At 53.7% G+C, this 14,408-nt stretch overlaps 6 protein-coding genes across 6 annotated transcripts; 2 read left to right on the forward strand and 4 right to left on the reverse strand.

Annotated features, from left to right (window-relative positions):
- Positions 1-155: 155 nt before the first annotated feature.
- Positions 156-2,184, reverse strand: M406DRAFT_354344 (60S ribosomal protein L7). Its single transcript, XM_040922895.1, has 4 exons — positions 2,068-2,184; positions 1,361-1,472; positions 1,005-1,171; positions 156-935 (listed from the first exon to the last, which is right to left on the reverse strand). Exons 1-4 carry the CDS (start codon positions 2,076-2,078, stop codon positions 476-478), a joined length of 750 nt encoding a protein of 249 aa, XP_040781221.1. The 5' UTR covers positions 2,079-2,184; the 3' UTR covers positions 156-475.
- Positions 2,185-2,405: 221 nt separating this feature from the next.
- M406DRAFT_354347 (40S ribosomal protein S14-like protein) lies at positions 2,406-3,660 on the forward strand. Its single transcript, XM_040922896.1, has 4 exons — positions 2,406-2,514; positions 2,593-2,665; positions 2,806-2,966; positions 3,047-3,660. The coding sequence occupies exons 1-4, from the start codon at positions 2,448-2,450 to the stop codon at positions 3,196-3,198; spliced, it is 453 nt and encodes a 150-aa protein (XP_040781222.1). The 5' UTR covers positions 2,406-2,447; the 3' UTR covers positions 3,199-3,660.
- A 202-nt stretch (positions 3,661-3,862) lies between these two features.
- M406DRAFT_335968 (uncharacterized protein) lies at positions 3,863-7,450 on the reverse strand (the record flags this gene model as incomplete). The annotated part of the gene is made up of 3 exons (XM_040921091.1): positions 3,863-4,569; positions 4,666-7,270; positions 7,352-7,450. The coding sequence occupies 3 exons, from the start codon at positions 7,448-7,450 to the stop codon at positions 3,863-3,865; spliced, it is 3,411 nt and encodes a 1,136-aa protein (XP_040781223.1).
- A 1,193-nt stretch (positions 7,451-8,643) lies between these two features.
- On the reverse strand, positions 8,644-10,533 carry M406DRAFT_335969 (Prephenate dehydrogenase; the record flags this gene model as incomplete). Its single annotated transcript, XM_040921092.1, has 5 exons — positions 8,644-9,543; positions 9,606-9,754; positions 9,821-9,932; positions 10,004-10,064; positions 10,451-10,533. The coding sequence occupies 5 exons, from the start codon at positions 10,531-10,533 to the stop codon at positions 8,644-8,646; spliced, it is 1,305 nt and encodes a 434-aa protein (XP_040781224.1).
- A 441-nt stretch (positions 10,534-10,974) lies between these two features.
- M406DRAFT_284859 (RCC1/BLIP-II) lies at positions 10,975-12,397 on the forward strand (the record flags this gene model as incomplete). Its single annotated transcript, XM_040918590.1, has 1 exon — positions 10,975-12,397. Exon 1 carries the CDS (start codon positions 11,255-11,257, stop codon positions 12,395-12,397), a length of 1,143 nt encoding a protein of 380 aa, XP_040781225.1. The 5' UTR covers positions 10,975-11,254.
- Positions 12,398-12,494: 97 nt separating this feature from the next.
- Positions 12,495-14,188, reverse strand: M406DRAFT_246528 (uncharacterized protein; the record flags this gene model as incomplete). The annotated part of the gene is made up of 6 exons (XM_040916409.1): positions 12,495-12,638; positions 12,692-13,329; positions 13,381-13,605; positions 13,678-13,693; positions 13,862-13,999; positions 14,075-14,188. The coding sequence occupies 6 exons, from the start codon at positions 14,186-14,188 to the stop codon at positions 12,495-12,497; spliced, it is 1,275 nt and encodes a 424-aa protein (XP_040781226.1).
- Positions 14,189-14,408: the final 220 nt, after the last annotated feature.

Raw genomic sequence — 14,408 nt, forward strand, 5'->3', positions numbered from 1 at the left:
AGTTCATTGGCCGGGGGTGCCTCCCAGCGAATTTCTAGAAAATGATCTTTGGCGACCGCTTCTGGGGGAGATAGTACCCACATAGTTATGAAATACCCCAGCCTATCTCTTGAAACTACTTTACGAGGGTCATTCACGTGTAGCGAACCATCGTGTGGACTGCACAAAGAGAATGCCATTTGTGTATGGTGACAGAAGAAGAGTATTGGACGAGATTACAAGCGAGTGTGGGCAGTGAAGACGCCTTTGGTATTCAGATTTTGAATACCGCGAGGGTGCTGTAGTAACGAAAAACGGTGACCAGTCACACGAGGGTACATGGACAGAGAGGATGAAAATTAAAAGCCTCGAGGAAAGCAAGCAGACTTTTTTGTCTCAATTTAACGCCGTGCATCCATGCCAAGTACCATCCGTTTCCCTTCCCAAGTTCACATAAAGACCATTCGAAAAGTAAACACTAATCGCATCCGCCTCCTTAGTTCATCTGGCGGATGAGGGCGTTGATGTTCTCCTCGCGGTTGCCCAGGTCACCACCCTCGATGAAGTGCTTGAACTTGCGGGGGCGGAAACCGCCGTTGGGGTTGGACAGCTTGAAGGGCCACAGGAAGTTGGAGGCCTGCTTGAAGTTGGGGCCGACGGTGTAGATCTCGTGGATGAGATCCTCCAGGCAGACAATACCGTACTTGCCGAGGTTCTCCTCAATGATGGAGTTGTCGGTCAGGGCGATGCGCTGCTTGTTGACCTTTCCGTAGCCGCGCTTGTAGACGAGCTCCTTGACGCTCTTCAGGTTGGGGTAACCGTAGGCGACCCAAGGCTCAATGACCTTGATCATCTCGGTCACGGCTTTGGTGACGCGGACGAAGACTCCGTTGTTGATCTGCAGAAGACGCAGCAGCTGGAGGATCTTGCGGGGCTTAGGGGCAATCTTGTTGATACTGGAGAAGTGGTGTGGTGTTAGTGATCAGGGCAACTATGGCATAATTTGGGTTTCGGCAAGTACATACCCCTTGATACGGATGATGAAGATCAGCTTGGCCTCCTCAGGGATGTAGAACTCGCCGGTCTGCTTGGCGACACGGCCCAGGCGGACCTTCTCGCGCTCAGCATCGCGGTACTCCTGAACGTACTTCTCAGCACGCTTGAAGATGACGCCACGCTTCTCCTTGTTGGCCTGTACGAGAGGACGAGTTAGCATCAAGAGTTTCCCAACATCATGCTTGACAATCCGTGATTCTCCTCCATAGATCAGACCCGAAAGACAGTATATTTCGCGGACATCATTGACCGTAGTCTAGTCGATGCGTGGATACAGTTGTACATCACTTCGCTCATGTGGATGGGTAAGGGCTCTTCCACTGACCTTCTTCTTCTTGTCGGCCTCGGCGGTCTTCTCAGCACGAGCCTTCTCCTGAGACTTGCGCTTCTTCAGGAGAGTCTCGGGGACCAGGATCTGGTCGTTGGTGGGAACGGATCTATACGGTCATGGTCAGATTAGTACGTAGTCCGGCATACCGAAGTATGTAGGAGAGCGCCGGTGGAGAAGTGTTGCGAGTGCGACATTCTCTGCATGGCTAACTCGTTTGCTTGAATTTGATCGGTGAGGCCGCGCAAGGTCGAGCGTGTGCGAGCACACCACTCAAAACCAGGGGGTTGAACCTCATCCGACAACACCTCGACAAGTTAAAGTCGAGAGAAGGTGCTCGCAATATTACATTCGACTAGTCAACAAGAAATTGAAAGACAATATCTTGATGACTGGTACGGTTCTGCGGCAATGATTTTAGGGGAGAAAGTCTGTCAAGACCTTCAGCCCCAACACCCCGCGCATCATCTCTCAGTCTGCAGGCTGTGTTTCAAACCCGGAGAAGGAGGGAGGTGCAACAGGAAAAATCGAGCTGGCTGCGCTTGCTCACTCCATTACAGAGTTATAGAGCAAAAGCTTTGCCCAGCCGGAGAGGACCACGACAATCTGCAAAAAGAAGCTCCGTAAACCAGGCGGTGGGGTGATGAGGGCAAGACAGCTGACATCGAGAGCGATGCCAGTGCAAGCAAGAGGATTAGACATACGTCGCAGGCATCTTGAGTTCGGTATCGTCGACTGTCCTTTGAGAGATTGGCCGGTGAAGAGAGGTTTGTCGAAAGGAATGGATGGGTTGAGCCTTCGAAGAGGGGAAGGGGAAAAGAAAAAAATTCAAAAGCTAGAGGGGGAATCGTGAAGGCGGTCAGGGACTGGGGCGGTTCAAATTTCGAAATGGAAAAATTGGAGTAGGGTTGGTGGGAATTTTCGCTTATCTAATCACCACACTCTCGTTCTGATTGGTCGCACGCTCTGCAAGGGCTCGAAGGAAAGAACTTCGCGATTTCAGCCATCTTCTTGTCTTTTGATTCTCTGTCCACCAAAGCGAATTAACTGTCAACGACCCAGTCGATCAACAACACAATCCAACATGCCTCCCAAGAAGACCACCCGCCCCGCCCAGGAGAACATCTCCTTGGGCCCCCAAGCTCGCGAGGGTATGTCTATCTGCAAACACCCACAGATGCCCTTTGCATGAGGGAAGTTTTGACTGACGAACCCCTCCTTGGCCTTAGGTGAACTCGTCTTCGGCGTTGCCCGTATCTTCGCCTCCTTCAACGACACCTTCGTCCACGTCACCGATCTCAGGTTCGTCAAATCTTGCAGTTACAAAACGGGAAGAGGAATCTGAAGCAAGAACATCGCCGTCTCTCCCCGCGAGGACGTCTCCTCGACCCAAATAAGAAACAAGGGTTTACGATCGAGGCTAACATTCTGGGTGATTCCAGTGGCCGCGAGACCATCTGCCGTGTCACTGGTGGCATGAAGGTCAAGGCTGACCGTGATGAGTCCTCCCCCTACGCTGCCATGTTGGCTGCTCAGGACGTCGCCACCCGCTGCAAGGAGCTCGGCATCACTGCCCTGCACATCAAGATCCGTGCTACTGGAGGTAAGCTTTGGGACCCAGATTCTCCCCCTTCTCAACCTGCGCCGCAGGCAGACAGCAGAAGCTAACGGTGACGCTCTCAGGTAACGGCACCAAGACCCCCGGCCCCGGTGCCCAGTCTGCCCTCCGTGCCCTGGCCCGTTCCGGCATGAAGATCGGCCGCATTGAGGACGTTACCCCTACGCCTTCCGACTCTACCCGCAGAAAGGGTGGTCGCCGTGGTCGTCGTCTCTGATTGCCCAACCCCCCCTCTCCTCTCACCACTTATCTGCGTGGATGGATCGGCTGGTTGGCAAACGAGACGGACGGTTCCAGACAATCATGGGATTGGCGTGGTTACTGTTGCATATGGGTTACTCTGTGGCGTTGACAGTTACGAGGAGAACGGCTTGCGCCTGGTCTCCATTCTTCGCGGCTTCCTTACCCTTGCGGTAGGAGGCTGTTGTCACATGATGCTTATAGCACAGCTACAGCAATCAAAATGAAGTCAAAACACCCTGCTGCCCTCGAGTCTTCTTAGCCTACGTGAATGTTATTGAGGCAGGAAATGTAGGAATTGAGTTGTAGCAGCCTCCCTGGTAGCGTGCAACGAGCGAAATTGTCAGCAAAGAATAACCTCCTTGGATAAAAACAACAGAAGAAGCTCTGGAAGTGAACCCAAGAAAGCGCAATTCGCAATTAATTGAGGATCTAACCCCCAAGTCCAGCCGCAAATGCAGAACACCTAAAGGACTGTTTTTTGCTCATTGCCTAGGTATATCAATTTCGCGTCAAAAGTGAGCCTTCTCAACAAAGCAATCTCGGAAGATCCACCAACGCCATGCTTCTAGGTATCAATCAAAATAAATCAAAGCAACCTGGTGATCCATATCACCACACCATCTTCCTTCTTCTTTCCCTTATTTGTAATCTGGCTTCAACGCCCAGATCGACCGCATACTACTACTTCCCCGCTGCTCGAGCTTTGCCACCACGTCCAACGCCGCCCTGAATGCGTCAATGGACTTCTTGGTCTGGCAATGGGGGTTGAAATGGTCCACCAGGACCTTGCTTGGCGCCTTGCCACCATGAAGCCGGAGAAAGGGTGGGATCATTTCCTTGAAGTCCTTGACTCCCAGCGGCCGCCTCGACGACGTCGGCGTCACTGACCGCGAGCTGCTCGCGCTCCCTCCGGCGATGCCCTGGCGGCCCCTAATCCCCGAGAGCACACCGGATGAGAGACCTCCGACGCGAGCTCGACCAGCTTGTATCTGGCGTGGGCGTCCCGCCTCGCCAACTTCGCCTGTCCAGGTGACCGTGCCAATGGGAACATTTTCTGCTTGCTGACCGGAGCGACGTAGGTGTTGGGCGGCTTCCCCAGCTACACGGTCCGCCTCTCGCTGCAGGATGGCGCGGTCAGGTCGGACAGCCTTTTTGCCGTTGACGCCACTCATGACCTCGTCATGCTCAAGAGCTTCGTGGACCCCCTTGGAGAAGATGCCGGCCATGATGCGGTCCTCCTCTTGATTTGCGACGCCCCCTTCTTCGTCCACTTTGTACTCCTCGAGGCCGGCAACGCCATCAATCCCTTGAAGCTCTTTGTCCTCTTCAGCTTTCTCGTTCCGGACTAATGCTTCCATTTCGGCCCGCCGGTCACCCAGATCATAGTTGCCGCTCCCAGGTGTCAGCTTGGGCTTCGGCGTGGCATCCGACTTGACCTCACTGCCCTTGAAGATCCGACCTGTCTCGGTACCATTGGAGTGGTCGGTGCCGAGACTGAACAAGTCTTGTAGGTCGCTCTCGTTAAGCGACGCGCGCTGTGTAGGATCTTTCAAGACTTTGTTGGCCATGACTTGCTTCCAGATTTGTCGCTGGTAAATCTTCTCCTCGATAGTGCCGGCCGTCATGAGGCGGTAGATACTAACTTCCCTCTTCTGACCAAGGCGCCAGGCCCTCTCACGAGCCTGTATATCGGTCGATGGGTTCCAGTCGGGATCATATATAATGACCCTGTTAGCACCTGTGAGGTTGACCCCCAGGCCACCAACTTTAGTGGTCAGGAGGAAGAGGTCAACTTTTGGGTCATTATTGAATTGATCGACAAGCCTCTGTCTCTCCTTGACAGCAGTTTTTCCATCCATGCGGACGTAACCAATGCCATCCTGGCCGCGAACGAATGCTTCCAGAATATCCAGCATTTGAACACTCTGGCTGAAGAGCAGCGTCTTGTGGCCAAGACGCTTGAACATTGTCACAAGGGACTTGGTCACTTGCATCTTGCCCGACTTATTGGCTGCGCCCCACTTATAGTCCGTCCGCTTCTTGAGATTTGGATATACCAGGTCAGGGTGATTGCAGATCTTCCTCAGGTGATCGATGCCATACAACGAATTCCGCGTCTTCTTTAGGATGGCACTCACTTCCTCAGACCTGAGAAAGACCTCGTAGGCATTCTGTTGCCATTTTGTCAAGCCGCAGAAGAGGACCTGCTCACGCTTCTTTGGCAAATCTGCTGCGACATCGTTCTTGTTGCGCATCAGAAGATACGGACTGATGGCATCCTTCAACGTCTCGGCGCACTTCTGCGCCGTCATGACCTGCACATTGGTCGCATTGGCGTATCCACCCAATCTGATGGGCACTTCGAACTGGTTGCGGAAGGCTACGAGAGATCCCAGACGCATCGGATTGATAAAGTCAAAAATAGACCAGAGCTCGATCAGGTTGTTTTGCATGGGAGTGCCCGACAGGATGATCCGGTTAGGGGTGAGAAGCTCCTTGCACAGAATGGTGACTGCCGTGTTCGGATTCCGGATCTTGTGTCCTTCATCCAACACGGCATAGTCCCACTCGACAGGTATCAGCACGTCTCCATACGTCTGAAGACCTGCGTACGTGGTGACCAGGACGTGACCATGCTGGAGCACACGATCGACGATCTTCTTGGCAGACTTGCTCGACTTTGTAGGTTTGACTCCCTCTTCCAGCATGTCGTCATCTTCAAAATGACCCTCGTTGCGAACATTCAACATGCCACTGCCAGAAGAATGTAGAATGGATACTCGCATGGGCGGCCACCACTTGTGGAATTCCTCCACCCACTGCTGAAGCACGGTGGCAGGAGCCACGATGAGGGTAGGCCGGGTCAACTTCTTGCTGTAGTGTAGAGCCGCAAGAAAGGAGATGATTTGGATAGTCTTGCCAAGGCCCATCTCATCGCCGACAATGCCCCCGACCTTCTGATCAAAGAGTTCCCCTAGCCACTGGACACCAGTCTTCTGATAATCGTATAGGGATGGGTAGATGTCCCCAGGCAACTTGAGGCCGCCCTCAAATTGATGGTCGGGCTGATCCGGCGAGGGCTTGAACCACTCCTTTTCGTCATCATCATTCCCCGCAGCAAGACCGTCACGCTCTTGTCTGCGCCGCCTGGCGCGGCTCCTGCGCTCAATCCAATCTGCCAAACGTCGCCGGTATGCCGACTCGTTGCCGTCGTCGATCTTACTGAAATCAATAGTGCCCTCGGCATCCTCTGTAGCTTTAGAACTTTTTGGTCGCTTCCGTGCTTTGGTCCGGGTGATATCAGTCATGTCATAGTCCTCAGACGGACTTGTGAGTATCGACTCAGGAGAACCCGCCGATGCTGGCTCGAACTCGTCAGACGAATCAGCCTGTCTCTGAGTTTTGCGCTTCTTGCGAGGTCGGAGTGAAAACTCGCTCGCTACAGCACCCGAACCGAGATCGTCGTCCTCCTCTTCAGCGAAACCAGGTACCCGAAGATTTCGGTGAGAACGGATCTGATCCGCCGCCAGCTCATGCTCGATGTCTTCAGCCACGGCCTCGTCCTCAGCATCGACGATAGCATTTGCAAGGTCGCCAACAATACCCTCTCGCGAACCTCCAATCTTTGTGAAGGGAGTAATCTTGCCGGTGCGGATGAGGAAATCTCGGTGAGACTCGCCGGGGAGTCTGCCCTTGGCCGAGTCCGTGGCGACTGGCTTGTCCGGTCCAGCCTGGCGTCGTTCCTCTATACGAGCGGTGATATCTGCGATATCCTTTTCTATCAACTCGATCTCGGCATCGATTCGGGCAATCTCCTTCTGAATGGTGGCTTGCAAAGTCGGCTTGCCCCGCGCATTGACCAATTTTTGTTGCTGGGCCTGTTTCTGGTCCATGAACTTCAACTTTCTAGCTGTTGCCCGTGAGATGCGGTTGTTGTCTTTGTTTTCCTCGAGTTCCAGGAGAGCCACGCTGGCCTGGTGGGAGATGTCGCGCTCGAGGTCATCTTGATCGCGGACGGTGGCGCTGAGAGCCTTCAAGGCAGACTCCTCGTCAAGGTCGTCGGGAATGTCGGCAGCGGGGGTGCCTTCTTGGTCGGAATCGGTTTTGGAAGGGGAGACAGCAGTGACATTGTCCTCAAATGCTACTGCCTTCTCATTATCTTTGGTACTCTCTGCCGGCTCGACAGGAGCAAAGGCCGCGACCTCTTCACCTTGGGGGGAGGACATTGTGAGAATCAGTTCTAGAGAGCGGCCATGGAAAATCAGGCAAGAAACAGAATGTTACATGTGACAGGGAAAAAGAGGACTAATAAGAATGATTATAATGAGTCAAAGAAAACAGACTGATTGGAAGGAAATCACGACCACCCAAGGAAGTGATGTCCAAAATTTGTTGGGGGTGGAAGGCGAGAAAGTAAGAATGGGTTGTTCTTGGGTGCCTAGTAAAGGGCGTTGCAGGCGTCGAAACGTTTGGCGGCGGTTCGGCGATGACGCATTCGAGTCGCGCTCCCACGTGCGCAGCAATGAAGTATTTAATTAACACGTACTTACCCTTGCAGTGCCTTGTAAACACTAAACTCCTGTACCATATGTAGGGGTCCGGTGAAAAGTCACTCTACTGTACAATTTGTTTCCGACAACTCATTATTCTTGATGACATAGACCCTTTTTTGGAGAAAAATCCTACTACGTATAAGAAATGTCCTTCGCAGCTGCCTTATATTTTCATGCTGTCTCCTGATATGGACACGACCGTCGATTTCAGGTCGCAGCAGGGCGAAAATATACGGAGCCACTGCATAGCCCGACCATGGCTCTCCTAGCAGCCTAGTTAGCACCTATCTTACAGCCTAGAATTGCTCGCCTTCCCATATACATTATCCAATTATCACTCGTTGACCCGTCTATGAATGGTGAGTGTGTTCTTCGCTTCTCTCACACACAAAATTTCTCTTGATTGCCACTTGTGCAGAATAGCATATAAGGCCGAGAGAACAAAGCAAAGAGTTCAGTGTCATACTTGGTGCGGGTAGTCGAAGGGGCAATTTTTTTTTTGGCGCGAGGACTCGTGCCAGAGCAGACGCTGAACGGAATCACCGTCATGACTAGAACCATACTTTATGATTTTTCATGTCAAAGCTCACTGAACAACATGGTACAGGCAATGATTGATGGATACCCCCCCCCCCCTTCTCTTTGCTTTCTGGCTCTTCATTTGCCAAATGCCCCCAGCTGCGACGCTGCACAATCCTATTCATGTTGCCCTACCATGATTTCACATTGGCCCTAGCAGATCTTCCCCGTCTTGTGAAATCTTCGGCATAAATCGCATTTCAGAGGATACTGATGCGGACGGTGGAGGATATTCTCGTCCGAGGTGCACCTCGCAACCATCGCCTTGAGCCACACTACCATTATGACTACTCCTCCTTGGTAGTTGTCTCCAGCACTGCTTTGATCATCGCATTGCCAATCTTGTTCGCCTCTGTAAACCGAGGTTCAAAAAACGTCTGCGTCTCGCGGAACCTCTCCCTCCAGGTGTCGAAGTGACCCAGGCTCACACACTCGGCCCACCCACGTGCGGCAAAGGTAAACTCGAGGTCGTCGCTCCGGAACGTATTGTCCTCCACCGCGGTATTCAGGGCCTCATCCAGCCGCTCCGGGTGCCGGAACAGGTTCTCGGTCACACCCAGCCACAGACGGAAGAGCGGCGTCGAGCAGATCATGTGGTCATAGGGCACGATTCCCAGCGCGCTCCAGCAGTCCACCATGGCGAGCAGCGACAGGTGGTTATTCGGCAGCGCCTTGCCCTCCTCGGGCTTCTTGCCCAAGCTGAAGCGGTCCAGGATCTCGTCGCGCAGGAGCGTGGTGGACGCCCACTTGGGCGCGTCCTCACCGCCAAACACCCTCTCGCGAGCGGCGTACACGCGCCGCCGTAGACCCTCGCGGTTGCCTTCCAGCATCAACTTGTACAGCTCCGTCGTGCTCCGGGCGTACTGTGTGATCTGCTTGCGGGCCTCCGGGTTGAGGATCGCCAGGCCGGCGTATACGTGCCACCGCGCGCTGTAGATCCGCATGGTCAGATTGATTTTGACATTTTCGATCCCGCCGACGTAGCGGGCGCCCTCCCAGGGGAACTGCTGCATCGCGTGCCAGGCTTTGCCCATGGAGAGGAAGGCCGCATGGGTGACAGCTTGCGTGTCGGCCGTGATGCGGTCGTGCTCACGAGCGCTCAGATAGACGTGCTTGGAGTTGAGGCACGAGAGAACGGTTTCGACTTTAGAGAAGGAAGCGTCGGAGGCACGGTGCTTGATCAGGACCTATATGCTATCCAGTAAGCAGCTGCCGAGCTTTCAAGGCGTTCAGTCTTGTTGCTGCTCACCAGAGGTTGCCCTTTCGGGTCGACGTTGGGGCCATGCAGAGAGTGGCAGGGGATGATGTCGACATCAGGTGGCAAGTGTTCCTCCAGAGCTGCAATTTCTGGGGCTTTACATGATGTCTGGCCGCCGACGATGGCGTTCATCTTGGTAGCTGTGACATGCCATGGTAAGTGAGGATGGTCGCAGATAGCATTCATGGCTCCTAGGACAAGCATACATGGACCAAATTCCTTGACGACGTGTCTGATTACTGCTGCTTCTACGCTGTAAATAATGTAGTCGCTCTCTCGTGACACAAGATGGCCATTTCGGACAATATGTATATTATTCTAGATGATATCTCAGCTTGCCAGATCGCTGACGGACAGATGACGCGCGGGACCTGGTGGCATGACCATACATTGTCGCCAAATTCCTCCAGCAGACTATCGTACTTCTCGTCCCGATCGCATGCCTTGATTCTGTCCCGTGTGACTGGATGTTAGTATTTGTGGAAATTTTCAGTGTAGCAAGCCAAAGCCTGGCGCGAGCCTGTTTGACACCTGTTAGCCACCATTAACCTTCAAAAAATGCTTCAACAAGAGACAGATTGTGAGTTGTGCTTCAGACAGAAATTGTAAGGTAGCTGAGAATTTTCATCATGGAAAGCACACCGACCGAAAAGGCCGATGAGCGATACTCTAGCCAAATGCACTCAAGTCATCATCGAGAGGGTAAGGGAGGGGTAAAAGAAAGTTGTGAAAGTGGGGAGAGGGAAGGTCTCTTACCGTTTGAGAGTGGTCACCTGCGGTGATGGCCAATGTCACGATGTAGCATGATGGCGAGGAAGAGTAACAGCGCGATTTACCTCCAGCCAGCGGCAGACAGACGACGAGCATACATCTTGCCCATGTCGCCCATGCCAATGATACCGACAGTGAAGCCCTCCATGTCCTTGGGGACACGGAATGCGGGCGGCGCGGTGGTCATAGTTGCTGCTTGACGCGTCCGCGCGGACGCAGATGTGGAAAGGATGGTGAGCCAATCTGCGCGCAAGCCAGCTCACATCCTAGAGCTCACACTTCCCTGGCTGCCGTCACTGGCGAGCCTGATCTCTCAACTCGTAGGTGCTGAGAGGTGGGAATGCGATCTCTGTAGGTTGTGGTGTGCGTGTTCAAGAATGCTTGCAGGCTGGGAGATGTGAACTTGTAAACGAAGCTCCTTCTTTTCAAGCAAAATTTCTTAGCGAAGTTAGCGGGGCGATGGAACAAAGCGCCGATTTTCCGGTTGGTCGCTGCTGATTGGGCTCGGAAACCACGCTGGCGGGTGACCCACCTACGCTGTTGCCGACATTGATACGATTTACCTATGGACTACCCCGTTTACCTATGAACTTCCTTCCTCTTCAATTACCTTTTGTCCTAATTTTGATTTGTTCCAAACTTGTCCTGAAACCAAAGCAGAGTTAAGAAGGCAGTTTTGGAGGTTCAGAAAGGCAAGGGCTCAAGACTGCCACAGGACTTTGGTAAATAGTGGAGGTCTTGTCCAACCCAGTTCCTCAAAACCGACGGGGCTAGGATAGAGAGAGAGAGAGCCTGCGACAGGCTTGTTTTCCCCCCAACATCGTGTCTACCAATTTCAAGACTCATAGACAGCCAAACAAGAAATCATCATGGCCAGTCATGCGCGAAGAACACCCCTTCTCTACGCTCTTGGCTCCAACGGCTCAGGGCAACTCGGCATCGACCACGACCAAGACGTCTCCATCCCACGCCAAGTCATCTTCCGGCCTGGCTCCGAGCCTACCGCCCCTGTAGTCCAGGTCGCAGCCGGTGGTAATCATACACTGCTTCTCAGCGAGTCTGGGAATTTGTACTGTGCCGGAGACTTCTCGACGGGTGCCTGCGGACCTCTCACTCAAGAGCAGAAGGACGCAGCTCCAAAGTTCATTGCGCGGGAGGTCGTCCTGCATGCGGGTGCAGAAAGTGGGTCAGCAGCGCCTGTAAAGTTCATAGCGGCCACTTGGGAGTCTTCGGTCATCGTTCAGTCTGATGCGCAAGGTCGTACCACCGTGGTCTCGACCTTTGGCGCCGGTCAGAAGGGCGAGTTGGGCCAGGGACAGTTTGTCATCCGCACGCCTACGGTCTCACGGATTAAGAGCTTCCCGCCACCAGGGACCCAAGTCGTCGGCCTGTCAGCTTGCATGGGACATGTGGTCGCTCTTCTCAGCAACGGCGAAGTATGGGGTTGGGGCAACGGACGCAAGGGTCAGCTGGGGACCGGCGTCGATGGGGTAGTGCATGAGCCAAAACGGGTGGAGGGCATAGGCTTTCAGGCCGTGAGGGCTGTGTGTGGAAGGGAGTTCACTGCGCTGTTTGGAGGTCCAGATAGCGGTGAAGTGTTGGTTTTGGGCTCAGACAAGGCTGGTGTCAAGTCGTCAGCCCCTGAGCAGGCTGTGGGATGGAGAGACGTAGGCGCGAGTTGGGGTGGAGTCTACATTTTGAGGGGCGACGGCACGTTGCTAAGCTGGGGAAAAGATGACCATGGCCAGTTGGCGCCGGCTGGACTACCAGAGCTGGATAAAATTGCCATCGGGAGCGAGCACGTTGTTGCCGTGACGGCGGACGGCGACGTGCTTTCTTGGGGCTGGGGCGAGCATGGCAACTGTGGTCCTCGAGTCGAGAACAACGACGTCAAAGGACGTTGGAACACCATTGCTTCAAAGAAGTACATTCCGCCTGGTTCCGAGATTGCAGCTGTAGGTGCTGGCTGCGCGACCAGCTGGGTGAGTATCGAGATGGCAAGCCAGTCATGACCTTTTGCAACAACCCATGCAGGGGAATGCCTCCTTCTAACAGATCCGTCCTCTCATGATGTATGCTGGGTTGAGCTGGACATCTGATCACGAGGGCCTAGCTAGAGAAGAGGCCAAACTTGCGAACATCCGCCAGTCTCTGTGTGGGCTCCAGTGCTGATGGAAGGGCATCTCCCCCTCCATAATCTTGCGGCGCATCCTGAACGTTGTTGAGGTGATTGCTGATCCGCATGGTGGATGCCTGCAGCACTTATCAGCATACTGCATCGACCTGTTCTCAGTGGAATACCTTACGGGCTCATTACTGGGCTCCCATTCCAGCCGGGCATGCTCATCGTCTTCGTCATCATTAGGGTTGACAGGCTCCCATTGGTCATCTTCATCCGGTTGAGGCATGAACAGGGAGTCGGATTTGAGGGTGGACGGTGGCTGTCTGAGCGGGGCTCGAATGTCGAACTGCGATGAACGTGGAGGGTTCGGTCTCCGGGGGGGCGGCATGCGGGTAGATTGACCTTGTTGCTCCTGGGCCTTTTGCTGAGGAGGGCTCGGTTGCCGGGATGGGATGTTCGCTGCGGACGCAGGGCGGCTAGAGGCAGACGCAGATGCAGATGCAGCATCGAGAGCTGGCCTCGCGGCCTTAGCAGCTGCCTTAGATTGGCCCTTCCTCTGGGCCGCGGTGCTCTTTTCGTCGACAGTCATCAAGATGAACTCGCAGATGATGCCATCACCGTTGTATGAGACCTTCATGGGACGGCCCGGTCTTGAGTAGGCGGCATTGAGCTCGTTGCTGGTCCAGTTGGCGTGCTGAAGGACGGCACGAAAGTCCCTGACACTGATAATGATATGTAGCTTCTCTGGCACCGCAATGTCGTCGAACTCGTCCATCTCCACCGCGATGGAGGTGTGCAGTGGTTTTTTCAACACGGCTATGACTGTGTCAGATAAGAGCCACCAAAATGTCGTCAAATAACAGTTCCACCCACCCTCGTTATTCACGCTGACCACCTTTTCCGTGAAACATGTGAAGTTGACCACATTCTCTCCATCAGTGTTAATGTCCAGGAGGTCGATGCCTGGACCAAAGTGCTCCATTAGAGAGCGAAGGGTGCGTGAGTTGATGGTCCAGTGATGTACTGCCTCATTCTTGTCGAACTTGGCATGGACTGGAGATTTGGCTTCGAAGGAGATTCGGTGAGTGGCCGTGATACCTGAGCAGAGAGGTCAGTGCCATGCGTGGGGGAGGCTGCTCGGGCGGGGTGCTTGCCGTTCCTGCAGAAGACCTTTGCAACGAAGCGACTCTTCTTTCCCGGGCCATCATCAATGGCAACATCGCATCTCTCTATGGTGGTCACACTGTCTCGATCTCTGGTTGGATCACCTCCTGTACGGGTACGGAAGACAGCGGCGAGTGCCTTTTTCTCAGTCAGAGCCGTGGTGGCCCAAAGCATGCAAGGGCGATCATACCTTGATGTATATTACACAAAAGAACCTCTCGCGGTACTGTGCACTGCCGTTGAAGGAGAATTGGGAGAAGAACCTGTTCGCGGCAAAGGTGAAGGAGACATATGCCGACTTGGTAAGATTGAGGGCAGTCAGGACCAACTACATATTGCTCAACACGTCAGTCGGTCTGAAGTTAAGCAGCACTTCTCTGAAATTGACACAAGATAAGGATACCTTGTCTTTCTTTACTTCGAGAGAAACGTCGTCACTGAACTTGTGGATGCACATGAGGGCATCGTTGAAGGCGCCCACTCCCTCCGCGCTGAGGGTGAAATTCACCAGGGCCATGGCGATGCAAAGCTCCTCGATCAGAGGCTGAAGGTCAAGTTCCTAACTTGATCCCAGAGGTATAACTAGCTTTGAAGGCCTCCAATGATCCTCATCGCGCTCTCCGTCCGTCAAAGCTCGGATCGGAGTTTGCTGGTATATCACCGCTTCTTTTCCTCTTTTTTTCTCCCTTCTTCTTGGTCTGACGGGGGCTCCGAACGCGTTGCTGTGAGATTGTAGA

Source organism: Cryphonectria parasitica (assembly GCF_011745365.1).
Source record: "Cryphonectria parasitica EP155 unplaced genomic scaffold M406scaffold_1, whole genome shotgun sequence".
In the NCBI taxonomy this organism is placed as follows: Eukaryota; Fungi; Ascomycota; class Sordariomycetes; order Diaporthales; family Cryphonectriaceae; genus Cryphonectria; species Cryphonectria parasitica.